Source organism: Mytilus galloprovincialis, chromosome 8, assembly GCF_965363235.1.
Source record: "Mytilus galloprovincialis chromosome 8, xbMytGall1.hap1.1, whole genome shotgun sequence".
Taxonomy (NCBI): domain Eukaryota; kingdom Metazoa; phylum Mollusca; class Bivalvia; order Mytilida; family Mytilidae; genus Mytilus; species Mytilus galloprovincialis.
The window spans coordinates 83,420,675-83,439,540 of NC_134845.1; the positions used below are offsets into that span (position 1 = coordinate 83,420,675).

General features: G+C 32.0%; 1 protein-coding gene and 1 long non-coding RNA gene across 2 annotated transcripts in view; one reads left to right on the forward strand and one right to left on the reverse strand.

Annotated features, from left to right (window-relative positions):
- Positions 1-9,013, reverse strand: part of LOC143042694 (heat shock 70 kDa protein 12A-like) — a 51,242-nt gene extending 42,229 nt beyond the window's left edge. Inside the window, exon 1 of the mRNA XM_076215136.1 lies at positions 8,904-9,013. Within this exon, the coding sequence (XP_076071251.1) occupies positions 8,904-8,921 (18 nt within the window). The 5' untranslated portion in view covers positions 8,922-9,013. The remainder of the gene's footprint in view (positions 1-8,903) is intronic.
- LOC143043588 (uncharacterized) lies at positions 3,077-4,609 on the forward strand. The gene is made up of 3 exons (XR_012968485.1): positions 3,077-3,253; positions 3,477-3,691; positions 4,504-4,609. It is a non-coding gene; the product is annotated as an uncharacterized LOC143043588 (long non-coding RNA).
- Positions 9,014-18,866: the final 9,853 nt, after the last annotated feature.

Genomic DNA, 18,866 nt, shown 5'->3' on the forward strand with positions numbered 1-18,866 from the left:
GACACACCGGCATCACAGTTATTAGGAGGATTTAAAGAGGGAGTTGGGTCGGCAGAAAAACCCTGTCGTACATGTGAAATTACCCATTTTCAATTATCAGATAGTCTTCATGGGTCACAATTCCCGCTGCGAGATGAGCAAGAACATAAAGACAGGTGTGAACAATTAGAGAGTTCAATTAGCAAAGGAGAAAGAAAGTATTGGTCGAGAAAGTATGGAGTCAATTCACGTGCTATATTGTCTGAGATCCCAGAATTTGAAGTTACTAAATGTATTTTACATGACCCTATGCATGTTCTATTAGAGGGTGTTGTGAAATTAGAATTGCAACTAATTCTTGGTGAATTCATAGACAAGAAGAAGTATTTTACCTTACAAAACTTGAATGTTGCAATTCAAAATTTCAATTATTCCCCTGAAGAACTCAATGATCGACCACAAATACTTGAAAAGAAGTCATTAGATACCAAAAATGTTTTGCCAATGACGGCAGTTGAAATTAAACAATTTATGACACTTATTCCTTTTATGATTGGAGAATTTGTGCCAGAAATTGATGCTCATTGGGTTTATTTTATTAGATTGATACAGATCACACATCTCGTCATATCACCCATTGCATCAGAAGAAACTGTAGAAAAACTAAACCAGCTAATTTGCCAACATAACTCATTTTAAGATCTTGTTTCCTGATTTTGTATTTACACCTAAGCTTCACTTCTTGAGTCATCTACCGGATCAGATATTTAATTTTGGACCTGGAAGAAATCACTGGTGTACAAGGCTTGAGGCTAAGCATGGGTTCATTAAAGGACGAAAATGGAAAAATTTCAAGGCCATTGACAAATCTGTCGCTATTTATCACCAGAGGTGGATGTGTCTCCAACAGAGTACAAGTGGTCAGCATGGATCAGAAGTATATCTGTATCGAGGTGATAGTGTTAGTCAAGGAAGAGTTGTTGAAAAAGAAAGTATCCCATTCAACTCGAAAAGAATTATGGAAACATGTGGAATTGTAGTTTCGTCGTATTTGATGGTAACAGAGAGTATTAATGTTAGAGGGGTTACATACAGGACCGGATCGGTTATACTACTAGAAAGAACAGAAGAACCTGTTTTTGGAATAATTCAAAATATATTTGTTGTGGAACATTTAAAATTTCTTGAATGTCAATATCTTGAAATAACAGATTTCTACCAGCACACTAACACTTTTGAATGCAAAAAAACTAACAGAACTGTAACTGTTCCTGTCCATAAACTAATGTTCAAATGGTCACAAATCTGTCATTTCTATGAAGGCAAGATGCATGTGATGCTCTATAATGTAGATTTTGTGTGGTGTTGACGTAACCTTTTTCTATCTGGATTGAATTTTGTGATATTTATTGTATGATTCTAGAGAATGAAATAGATGGACTTGCCCTAAGGACTTTCACAGATACAGACATACAAAAACTTTTGGATGGGAAAATAGGTCCAATTAGAAAATTGACCTTATTGATTGACACCCTAAAGGCAAGACAAATAGCTGCCAGTCTCAGTAAAGAAGTGCATGCAGTAGAGGTTGTGGATATTCAGGCAATAGAGACTTCTGTCATACAACCACTTGGACAGTCTGTAGATGCTGAGAGTTCAGCATCTTCACCATTGGTATGTACAGTACATATAAATATGTGTAAATTAAAAACTTCTAATAAGTGTACTTGTATTCAGCTGTCTGAATGTATAAAGATTTTATAAAGAAATGTCCTGACCACATTTTGGATTACATGAACTGTCATGATGAGCTACATGTACACGCATACATGGTTATCACTGATTCATTTGTTTTAATTTAATAGAAAAGTACAATCCTTTATTTTTATAAGTTACAATAATTTACTGGATGTTTAGTTTTCTACAATAGGGCCTCAGGGAAGATTAGATTATTGTAACTAACTGTAACTGTTTACCCTCTTTAAATAAAGAATTTATTGTTAGTATTATTATAAGATTCATTTTTTTTTTCAAAATTATATGCCGTTTAGATTGATATGCCAAAAAATTCAACGAGAAAATTTGATGAAGAAGAAACACACCCAAATATTATTTATTGATTGTATAGTTATAAATATCTATTGATTTAAAATGTTCAGTATTTCTATATTTTGAAAAAAAATATATATATAAATATAAGAACATCACTGTAATTTCTAATTGGTCATGTAAGCATGTTCACTGATAAATTATATATATTTGTAGGAGCTAAATATCCAAAGTCCTGGAAAACAAGTGCAATCGCCTACATGTACAGTGGGTGATGAAATGCCAGAATATTCATCATTTATTCAGAATCTCCTGGACAAGGGAGATATTATGGGAGAGTGGGAAAAATTTATAGAGGAAACAGCGTATTTTGCGCTGAATCAGAGCGCTTTCAATACAAAAGACCATTATGATACTCTGGGAAGAAGGATGGTACACAAATATGAGTGTGTCAGTTTCTTCTCAAAAGACAAGGCAAGACCTTGGGTGAGTATTATGAACCATTAAATTTAAAAAATAGCCACTTTTTATATGTGTGGTTGCTTGTAATTATAATTATAAGAAGATGTGGTATGACTGTCTAAATCATTAAAAAAAATGAATCTAATTCTTTACACATTATGTCACAGTTTGATGTGGCAAAATAAATCATTTCATAACCTTTCTTGTAACTGTGTGGTATGCCCTTATAAGATATTATGCATTTTCAGGCCAATCAGTCTTTTTTTCTAGTCCCTTATGCTGCATTTTGCTAAGAATGCAGCATAAGGGACTAGAAAAAAAAACTTATAAGGGCATACCACAAAACCAATTGTAAAGTTTTTTTTGTGGCAGAGGTTTAATGCGGGATATAAATTTTGTCATTGATCATCAACTTTAACATTGTTAATTATAGAAATGCAGAGGTACATGTTGTTAAAATGATCTGTTGACAAATGAAAAAAAAATAGTATTACTAATTGAAATATTCCCTTTTTTATTTGTGAATTCTACATGTTCTAGAGAAATGCTTGTTTAGAAATTTGTAATAATTTATTAAGAAATTTAAAATGGTGCATTTATTGTTTTCAGGCTCATTTCACTTCAACATTATCACAGAAAATCAGACACATTAGGTTGAAATGGAACAAAAAAAGGCAGAGGTCAGAGGGGGGAGCTAACTCTGTTGAATCATCAAGTTCCACAAGAAAGAAGAAGGCACCTAGGCAGTTTTTTGAAATCCCAGGTAGATTAATTTAATTACACTATATATATATTCAGAAATACATATCAGTTCAAATTTCAATACCAGTTAAATTTCAGCAAAAGTTGTCCATACACGATTTTGTTAAATAATAACATGAATTTGTTTTTTGAATTTACAGGTAATTGATGACTTAACTAATCTTTTCTCTCTATTAAAGCGTCTTATGTCAAGCAAAACTGACTTTATATATATTTATTTGCAGTAGACGAGGAACCCTCGAGCATGACAGAGGTTGGGGCAATGGATGCAATGCTCAAAGAATTGCAAAAGCCATGAAAGGAACAAGATAAGGCACTTCTGATAAAGACAGTCAGAGTAACATTCAAAGGCAGAAGAAAATTTATACAAACTACTGAGAGAAAATCTTTGATTAAATCTGTTGTACAGAAATATCCATTATTGAAGATGGCAAATTTTGTAAGTTACATGTATATATGATTACATTATTTTACAATTCTTGAGCAGTCCAGGTCGCCATTGGATTTTCTTTTTAAGAAAAGGTTTACACATGACATAAAAGAGAAGATGTGGTATGATTGCCAATAAGACAACTCTCCACAAGAGACCTAAATGAAACAGAAACTAACAAATATAGGTAACCATATGGTCTTCAACAATGAACACTGCATAGTCCGCTACAAAAGGCAGGGACTAAACTTGGGAATTTCAAGCTTGGAGCCCAGACCAGATATTTCATAATTAGTTTCTATATGTTCAACTGAAATTTAACTGAAAGTTAAGGGGCACAGCTTAAAATTTAGGAGCCATGAAAAGCCCCCAAATGACAATGTTAAACAATTCAAATGAGAAAAGTAATGGCCTTATTTTATTGGATGCAAGTGTGAATCTCTTGAAAAATATAGAAATTAATGCAGAAGAATGTATTCCATAACCAGTAATATTTATCATACACTGAGTTTACCAGCTCTAAATTACTCTAAATGTATTCACAATAGAAAATTTAATATAATGTACTGGATTGGTCCTGGACCTGATTAATTTTAATATAAAACAACTAAAGACTGTATAGTACACTCTGACATGACATATCTCCCTCTTGACTCTCTTTGTGAACTATTACATTGAAAATCTGGTAGCAGGATTTATATTCATACTAAACAACATGTTCTCAATTGTACTGATAATCATGCAATATTGGCCACTCAATATTTTTCATCAAACCATTATGTATAATATTTTCAAATGATATGATGAGATTTATTTTTCAGATTCAAAAAGAATTCTATCTATTGAAACCAGGTATGAACTTTGACCTACTTAAAGAGAATTGGACCGATATGTTGAGAAAACTAGATGGAATCTATGGAGATACTGGGGTAAATATTTATACATATATTACAGTATAAAAACGAGCTTTCATGGTCAAATTTGGGAAAAGGTTTTTTAAATTTTTATCCTTTCAGTTTTTAGTTACTCCAACTCATTTATACACAAGGTATCTTTTTTTCTATTTAAGTAAATAGTTTTAAATCATCTTTCTTCTGAAAAAGTTGAAATAAAAAGATAAATCTATGCTACATTCTACCATTCTAATAAAATAGTAATTAAATATTAAACATTCAAAATATAAACTGCAATTTAATCCCATTATCTTTTTTTAAAGAATGAAGATGATTCGTCAATGGATGAGGAAGAGAAGGTATTGAATACCATTTATAAAGTTGCTGATGCCATTAAATATAAGGCCTCAAAGAAAGATGTCCCCTTGATATCAGATGTGCAGGTGAGAAATGTTTCATACATATTTATACTGTCAGATAAATGCAAAAAAATAAGTCATTTCCTTATCTAATTTTAACATTGGTAGGCATTTTAATCAATATCTTTATACAGAGTGATGGAATGATGAAAAATATTAACAACTATTTTACCTTGAAGCGACAAGTAAATATAAAAGAGATGTGGTTGTATTTAATAGTTGTGAAGCCATGTCCTTCAAATATCAAAAGAAAAAGCATTGCCATGTAATGTCTAGAACCTTATTATAAAGTTTTTTAATCATCATACAGCATTTGAAAACTTATATTATATATAGAAAAGAAAAGACCAGAAAGTCATAGTATTTCTCTTTTTCAGGCAACACAGGCTGTTTTTAACAGCAGAAAATCTAACAGCACACCCTGTATGCTGATCCTAAGGAATGAAAACAAGGCCATCAACAGTATCTATGTATCAGGAGATGGGGTAGACTTTGAACTCGGAAAAGACGTTAGGATGGCCTTTGAAATTTTGATAATGATATATTATACATTTGATTTGGAATACCCCAAATGTCATCAACTTTTGGGTTTTTTGCAAATTGCCCTATTCAAAGACGAGGCACCCTTTCACAGGGGTGCTAACTTCATTAAATTTGAGAAAAAATATCAGAACTTCAAACCTGTTGTTTGAATAGTCTCAAATATTTTTTAATGGTTTGTCATTTCTATATATGTTCAAATCAATTTTTTTTAAACTATGAATGACTTTTTTTTAAAGTTTTTGTAGGAATTAAATCAATTTTTTCTGATGAATGTAGGGCAATTGTAATTTTTTTGGATGATGTGTGTAATATATTTACTGATCCAATGATTAAATGCCATGTTTGGTTTACATCAACATAAATAGCATTGACTTTTTGAAAAGTGTTCAAGGTGTTATTTTTTTTTTGGTGTTGCTCTTATAAAATGCCATCTTTGATTAAGTTATCCTTTTTTTTACATTTTAATAAGGATCTTCACTCCACTAGTTTATGAATTTTTGCAAGATATTTGGAATCCTTGTAGTGCCATTAAATATTTTGCCCAATAACCCCCTAATTTCATATTCTCTTACATATAGTTGAAAATCTTAAAAAATCCTGGTTGTTTTAATATTGTTTTTGAAAGGAGAAGGATGTCAAAAGTTATAAATGTATAAAAAATTTAATAGATTTTTTACCTCCAAATTTCCAATGGCTTCTATCTTGAAAACCGTCACTCCAACCCTTAATTTTTTTATTTATGTACTATCAATTTACAAGTCTTTTTAAAGTTATTTTTAAACAGAGTAGCAAACATCCTTTATAATTGCATTTCTAAATCTCATTTAAAAGTAAGGAGATGTGGCACGATTGCTAACCAGACAACTATATCCAACAAAATTCAATTCTAATAGTACATTTTCCTTTTAAATAAATCTTCTTTATTATAAAATTGAATTTATATACTTGCATTTTTTACATAAGTCTTTTTGTTTTTAAAAAAACTGAAACTTCAATACACAATATGTTGAAATTTATCTTTGAGTGAAGGTACTATTTTAGGATAGGGATAATATTATATAAGTAATTCCAAATTTTAAGTTTATTAACTGAGAAAGCTGTATTGTTTTATATTTTGACACATTAAATTGCTTTGGAAATAAAGAATTTTAAAGTTTATTCTTCCTTTGTTTTCATTTTTCTCTGAACAGAAGAGGATTTGACATGAAATGATATTCTATAATGGAAGTGAAATATTTTCTGGTCTTGGATAGAGGATGAATTTTGTTTTTGTGTAATTAGAATGTTGCTCAACAAAATATTTCTTAAGTGTTTGGGTTGCTTGAGAATACAGAAGAACAAAGATGTTGGGTATATATGTCAATACCAACAAGTAGAATTTTGGGAAGTTATTGTATATAAAAAAGAAGATGTGGTATGATTGCAAATGAGACAACTGTCCACAAGAGACCAAAATGATGGTCTTTAATAATTGATTGGATGATTCACATCACAAAGGTATTTACTACCAGTACATGAGAAAAAAATATGCCATCTAAACTTGTTTTTGGAGGAAATGGAGGATTAGTTTATTTCTAATGGAAACATGATGGAGGTTAAACATGTTTAGGAAAGGAACACATAGTGGCTAAACATGTTCTAGACATTTAAACATGTTTAAGGTTAAACATGTTCTTGGATGCAGAATTATGGTGTTCTAAACCTAAACACTTGATCAGAGTTGAACGTGTTTAGGGTTAAACATGTGCTAAAATGAGAACAAAATTCGTGTTTAGGATTGTGTTTAGACTCTAAACGCCATTTTTACAGTGTTGGTTAAATGATCTTGATAATTCTTAAAATCTCATAATTTTGTTATATTAAAATCTCCATCAGGCATACTCTGCATATCAACTTGGCCAATAACATGAGTTAAATTCCTTTTACAAAATAGGTTTAACTACGACTTCTTTTGTCAGACATTTGCGATGAAGCTGGCATTCTTCACAAACAAATTTATACAAATTGATGGCGTTAAGAGTCACATTTTCATATTTCCGTGTTTTTATGAGTTCTTCAAGACCTCATTGACAGCATTGAGCAACATTCCATATTGAATAAAGAAGAAGAGAGTCTGAGCATTTTGACGTTTAAGATGCTTAAACCCGTCTTTTAATTTTTCAAGCGCTTGTTCTTCAGTGGTAATGTCCTCAAGTGTAAACAGAAACACATCTCTGTCTATCGTCTTCTTTGTTTCTATAAAGTTTTCAACTAAATATGCATGAAGTTGTTCATGACTTCGTTTTTGTACTCCTTTTGTTTTCTTTGTCATGATTACTTGTTTTAGATTACTCTTTGGTTTCCTCGGAAACGTCTTGGGTGGTCCTTCCATCACAACCTTGTTTAAAAAAGTAGTCATATTCATATGAAAAGCCTGATGTTCTAAAATAGTTGCTTTTTGTTCATCCGTCCATGTGTAATTTTGTGTAGCAATCATTTTTTGAGTATATGATCAAATTGACGAAATTCCAATAAAATGTTACAACGGAATCTATTCACAACACAAAATAATAGAATGAATAAACACCTACAGATGGTTTTCTTGTGAAATACTCCAATCTCTCCACTGTCAATAAACGTCTGCTATATGTTTACATCACCCAGGCAACATGTAAACACACTCTTGACAACCATGTAAATATTTCCAATGATCGATTTAGTCTATAGCACTTCACAAATGTAAAAAGCAATTTAAGTTGTAGTCGTATTGATCCGTTTTATTACTAGACTATATTGATAAAATTATACCATTTCTCGAGGTTGGGGCGCACTGGGGAAATTATTTTTTCTCTTAAATCCCACAGAATTCTTTCTCTGCCTGTTCTCCCGGTGTTTTTAATTTTTGTTTTTGGAATTTTTTGAGTAAGAAAATTTTGGTGTTTTTGGGTGTGTTTTGCTTTTTTATGAAAATTTAGGGCTTTTTTTACTTGAAATGAGGGTAATTTTTTGGGGGTCAAATTTTTTTTTGGGGGTGCGCTGGATTCGTTCAAGTACTATACTACTAAGGCTATTCTGAATGCATTGATCCACAGGGGCTTGTTACAATTGCCGGGTTTACTATCCATACGAACCCCTAAAAAAACACGGTAGTATATGGAAACTGGTCAAATATTTCCCCCCTGTTTCTGTATATAACATTAATAGATAATAATAAGTATCTAGGGCAATATAAGGCAATGTCCTCCAAACGCAATGGTATCAATCTTGTTTATTTAAATACAAAAATACAAAACATAAATATAATGTGTTGTGTACTAAGGTCGTAGTTTATACACGTTGTATATATATTGATTACAAAATAACATGACAACGGGAATGTCTACTTACCGATTGCTTGCCATCCATGATATTATTATATCTATATCCGCCTACTTAAGTGTGCTATTGTCATCAATAATCCGACTTTTCAAAGACTTCAAATGATAAAATTATGTAATACATGTAATTAAGAATAATGAACATTATGAATCAACAAACATCATGCATTACTGCCTTTCATCACGTGATTTTTCAACTATAAATTATTCTATTAATAGATACTTGATAGTACGTATTTCCTCATTTAAAAAAAGTAATTGGATACTTTCATATTATTAGTGCGGTGACGGAATAGGAAAAAGTCGATTATTAAAAGAGTTTAATTTCACATCAGGGTATACGGCTAAAAATTGGCACAGTCCTAGAAAAATGAATTAACTTGAATTTAACATGTTTAAGACTGGTCGTCAAAAAGTCGTATGGTGCAGTGTTTTCATTTAAGCTTTTAGCCAGCAAATTTGAAATCAAATGCAGATCATTAGTGGCATGCAGTTTGGCTTTTTATTTAAATGCTGCCCTCCAATATCTTTCTTTTTTAGCTCACCTGGCCCAAAGGGCCAAGTGAGCTTTTCCCATCACTTGGCGTCCGGCGTCCGTCGTCGTCCGTCGTCGTCCGTCGTCGTCGTCGTCCGTCGTCGTTAACTTTTACAAAAATCTTCTCCTCTGAAACTACTGGGCCAAATTAAACCAAACTTGGCCGAAATCATCATTGGGGTATCTAGTTTGAAAAATGTGTGGCGTGACCCCGCCAAGCAACCAAGATGGCCGCCGTGGCTAAAAATAGAACATAAGGGTAAAATGCAGTTTTTGGCTTATAACTCGAAAACCAAAGCATTTAGAGCAAATCTGACAGGGGTAAAATTGTTTATCAGGTCAAGATCTATCTGCTCTACAATTTTCAGATGAATCGGACAAACCGTTGTTGGGTTGCTGCCTCTGAATTGGTAATTTTAAGGAAATTTTGCTGTTTTTGGTTATTATCTTGAATATTATAGATAGAGATAAACTATAAACAGCAATAATGTTCAGCAAAGTAAGATTTACAAATAAGTCAACATGACCAAACTGGTCAGTTGACTCCTTTAGGAGTTATTGCCCTTTATAGTCAATTTTTAACCATTTTTCGTAAATCTTTGTAGTCTATTACAAAAATCTTCTCCTCTGAAACTACTTTGCCAAAGTAATCCAAACTTGGCCACAATCATCTTTGAGGTATCTTATTTTAAAAAATGTGTGGCGTAACCTGGCCAACCAACCAAGATGGCGGTCATGGCTAAAAATAGAACATAGGGGTGAAATATAGATTTTGGCGCATATCTCTGAAACAAAAGCATTTAGAGCAAATCTGACATGTAGTAAAATTGTTTATCAGGTTAAGACCTATCTGCCCTGAAATTTTCAGATGGATCGGACAACCTGTTGTTGGGTTGCTGCCTCTGAATTGGTAATTTTAAGGCCATTTTGCCATTTTTGGTTATTATCTTGAATATTATTATAGATAGAGATAAACTGTAAACAGCAATAATGTTCAGCAAAGTAAGATCTACAAATAAGTCAGCATGGCCAAAATGGTCAGTTGACCACTTTAGGAGTTATTGCCCTTTATAGTCAATTTTTAACCATTTTTCGTAAATCTTAGTTATCTTTTACAGAAATCTTCTCTGAAACTACGGGGCCAAATTTAACCAAACTTAGCCATAATCATCATTGGGGCATATAGTTAAAAAAATGTGTCCGGTAACTTGGCCAACAAACCAAGATGGCCACCATGGCTAAAAATAGAACATGGGGGTAAAATGCAGCTTTTGGCTTATAACTCAAAAACCAAAGCATTAAGAGCAAATCAGACAGGGAGTAAAATTGTTGATCAGGTCACAATCTATCTGCCCTGGAATTTTCAGATGAATCGGATAATCGGTTGGTGGGTTGCTGCCCCTGAATTGGTAATTTTGAGGAAATTTTGCTGTTTTTTTGTTATTATCTTGAATATTATTATAGATAGAGATAAACTGCAAACAGCAATAATGTACAGCAAAGTAAGAACTAAAAATAAGTCAGTATGACCAAAATAGTCAATTGACCCCCTAAGGAGTTATTGCCCTTCATAGTCAATTTTTAACAATTTTCTTAAAATTTGAAGTTTTCTATAACATTTTCCACAGAAAGTACTGTCATAGATATAGAGATAATTGTAAGCAGCAAGAATGTTTAGTAAAGTAAGATCAACAAACACATCACCATCACCAAAACACAATTTTGTCATGAATCCATCTGTGTCCATTGTTTAATATTCACATAGACCAAGGTGAGCGACACAGGCTCTTTAGAGCCTCTAGTTCGTAAATCTTAGAAATCTTTTACAAAAATCTTCTCCTCTGAAACTACTGGGCCAAATTAATCCAAACTTGGCCACAATCATATTTGGGGTATCTAGTTTAACAAATGTGTGGCGTGACCTGGCCAACCAACCAAGATGGCCGCCATGGCTAAAAATAGAACATAGGGGTAAAATGCAGTTTTTGGCTTATAACTCGAAAACCAAAGCATTTAGAGCAAATCTGACGGGTTAAAAGTGTTTATCAGGTCAAGATCTATCTGTCCTGAAATTTTCAGATGAATCGGACAACCTGTTGTTGGGTTGCTGCCCCTGAATTGGTATTTTTAAGGAAAGTTTGCTGTTTTTGGTTATTATCTTGAATATTATTATAGATAGAGATAAACTGTAACAGCAATAATGTTCAGCAAAGTAAGATTTACAAATACGTCAACACGAAGGAAATGGTCAGTTGACCCCTTTAGGAGTTATTGCCCTTTATAGTCAATTTTTAACCATTTTTCGTAAATCTTAGTAATCTTTTACAAAAATCTTCTCCTCTGAAACTACTGGGCCAAATTAATCCACACTTGGCCACAATCATCTTTGGGGTATCTAGTTTAACAAATGTGTGGCGTGACCTGGCCAACCAACCAAGATGGCCGCCATGGCTAAAAATAGAACATAGGGGTAAAATGCAGTTTTTGGCTTATAACTCAAAAACCAAAGCATTTAGAGCAAATTTGACATAGGTAATATTGTTTATCAGGACAAGATCTTTCTTCCCTTAAATTTTCAGATGAATCGGATAACCCGTTGTTGGGTTGCTGCCCCTAAATTGGTAATTTTATGAAAATTTTACTGTTTTTGGTTATTATCTTGAATATTATTATAGATAAAGATAAACTGTTAACAGCAATAATGTTCAGCAAAGTTAGATTTACAATTAAGTTAACATGACCGAAATGGTCAGTTGACCCCTTTTGGAGTTATTGCCCTTGATAGTCAATTTTTAACCATTTTTCGTAAATCTTAGTAATCTTTTACAAAAATCTTCTCCTCTGAAACTACTGGGCCAAATTAATCCAAACTTGGCCACAATCATTTTTGGGGTATCTAGTTTAAAAAAATGTGTTTGTTGACCCGGCCATCCAACCAAGATGGCTGCCATGGCTAAAAAAAGAACATAGGGGTAAAATGCAGTTTTTGGCTTATAACTCAAAAACCAAAACATTTAGAGCAAATCTGACATGGGTTAAAAGTGTTTATCAGGTCAAATTATATCTGTCCTGAAATTTTCAGATGAATCGGACAACCCGTTGTTGGGTTGCTGCCCCTAAATTGGTAATTTTAAGGAAATTTTACTGTTTTTGGTTATTATCTTGAATATTATTATAGATAGAGATAAACTTTAAACAGCAATAATGTACAGCAAAGTAAGATTTACAAATAAGTTAACATAACTGAAATGGTCAATTGCCCCCCCTAAGGAGTTATTGTCTTTTATAGTCAATTTTTTACAATTTTTATAAAATTTGTAAATTTTTACTAACATTTTCCACTAAAACTACTGGGCCAAGTTCATTATAGATAGAGATAACTGTAAGCAGCAAGAATGTTCAGTAAAGCAAGACGTACAAACACATCACCATCACCAAAACACAATTTTGTCATCTGCTTCCTTTGTTTAATATTCACATAGACCAAGGTGAGCGACACAGGCTCTTTAGAGCCTCTAGTTGTTTTATTCAAACATCACACATAATTTTCTATGCATTAGGCGAAAAAGATAATTCTAAAAGCCGTTTGATGCCGACAAATTATAAATGTAAACATTTCTGTAAACGGGAACAATTTGTGTTTCACGTACCTGATTCCAACATCATATAATAAAGCGCTGATGAATGGATTATATGGGCGTTTTTCAATAAAAGCGTAACTTTCAGACCTAAAAAAATGGAAATTCAACTTGTCTAAAATTTAATTTCAAGAGATATTTTGAATACCTCTATTATAGACCTGTTTGTAAACATAAAGTGCAATCTTAAATACTCTTTAAAATTATGTTATTTTCATAATTTGTGTACTGTTTTGTAGGGGACCTTTGTCTATTCATGTACACAAGTTTTTCTGAGGTAAGATTGTAGAAAACGATTTTTTTTTAAACTTTCAACAAAATCTCTTCTATTCAAACATTAACATGATTCACGTCAAACAATTCCGGATAGTCTTGTCTTTGTCCATGATTGGGCTTAATACATAGTTTTCATCAATTTTTTTGTTGATGTTTTACTGTTTTGTTGAATAATTTGGGTGTCCGTTATTCTTTTTTGAGAGTGTATTGATATAGTTTCATCTATATAAGAAGAAAAATAAGCTTTTTAGTTTATCTAAGAAATAGGGATCCGACAAAATCCCCAAAAGATGACAAAACTAGAAAGTCCTTTGAAACTTGGCTTTAACATTTCAAGAAGCAAACAATAAGTTCATTGTTTGAGTTTGGTACATATTTACTCGGTTTTTATTCACACGAATAATAAAGCAGCAAAATGGATGATCACTGTGCACAATTCTTGCATAGGCTTTTCAGAAAAGGATACTCGTACAATAAAATGAAGCTTTTATTTGAGGAAAATCTCAATATCCATATCAGTGTTCGTCATTTATGGCGTCTTGCCAATTCGATGGGACTTTATAAGTTCGAATATATCTTAGTATGTAAAAACAGACCGTGGCAATATTCAGATGCCTGATAGTATGCAGATCATTAAGGGCAAATGTTCTAAAACTTGTATATCAAAATGAAATGTGACTCCGAATTTGCATCAAAGTGTAGATGCTACAGAAAAAAGATTGTGCGTAATTGTAAAAAAAGGCTAGGGCAAGGTAAATATATAGGCTACTAAAATATACTCAATGAATATATAGGCTACTAAAATTAACTCAATGAATATATAGGCTACTGAAATATACTCAATGAATATATAGGCTACTAAAATATACTCAATGAATATATAGGCTACTAAAATATACTCAATAAGAACATACTTACAATGCTATATTCAAGACGAGTCACATCCGATCTTCTATAATTGAAAGACCAAATCGATTAAAAGTTGAAAAAAGATAAACATCTCAAAGTTGCATTGAATCTTTCAAAAGGGAGTATAAACACTCCTCTCACTGCAAGTTAAAGAAACCCCCTAGAACAATATAAGCTGAAAACTGCTATTCATGTCGATCGAGCACGATACAACTGTGAAATGATGCGGATACTGTCTTGTGGTTAACAAATTATTATGATATATTGTCGGAAATTCTTTGAATCATTTAACCTGTCTTTTTATAAGTTTTATTGTGCTCCGTGTCGATATGCTACGTCAATGACTTTTCAAGTGGTTTTAACAGTTTGTTTTTAACTTGTGTTGTTACCCCACCTACCTAGTTTGAGGGAGAACAGAGCTATCGATAGCATGTTTAAAACTGCACCTCTCTCTCTATGTTCCGGTCCCAAGTTGGGAAACTACAATTCTGCGGTTGTCCTTAGTTACTGTCAACAAATATATCAATCAAAGCAATTATGTAAAAAGGGGGAGGGGAGTGTTTTAATTTTCTGTTCAAGAATTATTAAGAATGTTGAATAACAAAAAAGTGTCAATGCAAACTCACTACATAGATCACCATCGTAATGAGGACGTATATACATAACACGAAAAATTGAGGATGCATACAAAATTGAAAAATAGTCAAATTTAGCGGTTTTACTTCTCGTTATATGCAGCTTTTATGTAAAGCTTGCATATATTGTTTGAGTTAATTATGCACACCATTGTGTAAGCTGCTATATTATAACTGATCTATGTATTTGTAACGCCATAGTATAACGAAATATGCATGCCTACCACATTCCATACGCATCCCTGCCTATTAAAAAATGGAAAACAACACGTTTTATAATTTATTGCGTCCGAAGCGCTTTTCTGGATTTACCTTCATCAGGAACGCTCAAAGCCAAACATTTGAAATCCGAAGATGTATAAGTACCGAAAATCGTTGAAGAGCTTTATATCAAAAATACCTAAAATAAATAGCCAAATTCATCTAAAGCCAACTTTGCCTGAGGGAGTTGAAACCTTAGTTTCATAATAATTTCAAAATTTATAAACAGACAATTTTAGTAAAGTTTGTTAAATCATGTCAGTACCGAAGCACTGACTACTGAGCTGATGATACCCTCGGGGACTGATAGTCCACCAGCAGAGGTATCGACCCAGTGATGTAAAAAATGGAAAACAACACGTTTTATAATTTATTGCGTCCGAAGCGCGTTTCTGGATTTACCTTCATCAGGAACGCTCAAAGCCAAACATTTGAAATCCGAAGATGTATAAGTACCGAAAATCGTTGAAGAGCTTTATATCAAAAATACCTAAAATAAATAGCCAAATTCATCTAAAGCCAACTTTGCCTGAGGGAGTTGAAACCTTAAAGTTAGTTTCATAATAATTTCAAAATTTATAAACAGACAATTTTAGTAAAGTTTGTTAAATCATGTCAGTACCGAAGCACTGACTACTGAGCTGATGATACCCTCGGGGACTGATAGTCCACCAGCAGAGGTATCGACCCAGTGATGTAAAAAATGGAAAACAACACGTTTTATAATTTATTGCGTCCGAAGCGCTTTTCTGGCGTGTCTATTATTATATTATAATCTGTTAAACAATAATATGAATAAAACACTTCTTGAACAAGATATTATCTTCTGGGAACAATATATTATATTGTGGGTACAACATATTATCTTGAGGGAACAATATATTATCTTGTGGGTACAATATATTATCTTGTGGAAACAACATATTATCTTGTGGCAACAAGAACACTTTCTTGTGGGCACAAGATATTATCTTGTGGGAACAAAATATTATGTTGTTGGAACAAAATATCATGTTGTGGGAACAAATTCTTGCATGGCCTCATTCTGCCACCGTACAAACATGTGCGATATAACGCAAACATTTTTTTTCTATTTCTTATGAAAGATTTGAGGGAATAAACTGTTGTAAATTAAATGGAAGGTGTATGTATTAAAATTTACCACCATTTGTTCTTACTGCTGAGTGTTATGCACATGTCCATGCCATAACAATGAAGAGGAGAAAACACGTATATATATATTTTATTAAAAGAAATGTATATTGAAGTTATATATACCGCAGAAAATAAAAAAATGAACCCCGTTAATGTAGCCGAATAAAAAACACTTTTAAAGTAAGCGCTCGTTTGAGCATTTTGAAAGATTGGTTAGATCTATACAAGCTATATTGAAATAAATGTATAAAATGAAGAGTTTTTTTTATTATTATGATTATGTATTCTATAATAATTTTCTTCCCAAGCATCTTAAATAATTATCTCACTAGATTGAAATTTAAAATCCCCATATTTTATTATTAAAGAAACTTTATCAAATACTGAAATTCAACAAACGATTTTTCAAAACTCATTTTTTTTCTTCTTCATTTTAAAGGCGAAAGATCATTGTGTCTACTTAACTCGATAGTTTCTCAATTGTATGAACTTTTTTGTTGCTCTTCCCTACTTTGTCACTTCCCCGTAAATCAAAATTACCGAATGCGTAGTTTTTCAATTAAAATATTTCTATACCATATCGATTTTCACGTTAAATTTATATAATTTTCTGATACGAAAATATTTCTTAATTTTTGTATTATAATTGTGATACAAGTATTCCCTTATTCTAATGTATATTTATTTAAAATTAAGCCCTGTTTTTATGTTCTCTTTCTTAACTTATTCACATCCAATTTCTACTGGCAGACGGACATGCAAATGCCGATATTTAAAAAACACCACTTTCAAATTATATAATAAAAATAAAATGTAACTTTAATATCACTGGTGGTAAGCAGATGGTCGTAACGCAAAGTTACGGTTAGTCGAAAATGGGAGACAACTCTGGAGGTAAGTTTTTCTTTTCCGATTGTCTCATACATACTAATCGTCAGTGTGTTGATATCGAAATAAAATTTGATACATAAAAACATTAGAATTTTCGTAAAATTCGAGCATGATGGTCCAATTAAAAAAGTATACATATACATGTAATAAAGATTCTACAAGCGGTATAAAATAAAGAAAATGTCGCCATTTACGAAATTGAGATCAAACATGTAATTTTAGCTGTTAAAATTTTTGGTTATTTGTCATTATTTTAGTGAACAATTATATCGTTATGCTTTATAAATACATAATGTTGCTAGATAATATTTTATTTGGTGTTCTGATATTTTATTGTTCCAACATGACAACAGACAAAAGGTTAGATTAACCTTGAAGTTTTATCTAAAGTATATTCATTTCAAACGTCTTAAACTAGATAATTCACGATTTCTAAATTGAAAATAAAGTATGCAGCTGTAAATCACATGCAAATTAAGATAGAAATATAAAAAAAAAACACATCTTCAACCTTACATTAGTATTTAAAAGATCGAAGTATCAAAGATAACTATACCCGCAAGTTGTATTTTAAACCGATACTAGTTGTCTCCCTTCGTTGAATTATCAACATAAAGCAAACTTTGGAGTTTCGGAAAAAATCTGACAGTTGTTCATTATGATCTGGAATAAACGTCACTCAAAAATAACTTTTTTCTAGAAATTTCCCAAAATTAGTTGCAGGGCCCAAAAACCGACCGAAAAAAATATTAGAAATTATAAAATGTTTCTTATCTTATGTAATTCCATTATTTTATGAATTACGAAATCCAATAATATAGTTACAAAATTATCCGATTAATTAATATTATGAAGTTTCATAATACTGTGTTAAATTAGGATATTTTATAATATTATGCTATTTCCTATTTGCCTCTATAGCTACACCTTCCAATTGTAAGACAGTCGCATAAAATGCTATTATATGAACAACGATGTGTGAACAAAACAAACATAATAGGTAAAATTGTCAAAAATAGGGAAACAGCAGTCAACATTGTGTTTCAATCTTAATCATTATAAAAACAAACAAATATGTCAACACAATTTGAGAAACACAAAAAGGAATATAGACAAAGCACATAAGCAAAAATGAAAGACATGAAAATAAAGTCCGGGCTCATGGTTTCTTTTCAAGGATCTACGCTTCTCCATTGTATCTATATCACAGATATACTGCACAGTTCAAATCTATTTTCACTTTAGGGGCGGTTCCTGGGGCGTTATTCTATAAAATAAAAATAAAAATATCACCGAGTGTAGCGAGACTAAAAACAATATTGACATTTTAATGCTAAACACGATATTTTGTCCAATCCAAGGGGGAACGACATATTCGCCCCACCCTCGAATCCGCCATCTGCCTTAAAAGTACGACAAAGTTGAACTTTGAATAAACACAGTATCGGTGGTGTTTCTTTTTTTTTTTATCTAAGCTGAGGCATAAAATATTTCATCACATATTTTGTACAACGTAAATCTTAAATCAGCGTTTAAAGTCTGAAAGATAGTTAACAATTTTTTTGGTAATTTCTGTCAAAAAAGAAGATGTATCTAAGAATATCCGAATAACAGAAATCTGATTTCGATTAGTTTTAGGCTCAATGGAATTTACAACGACTTTTTGAATATCT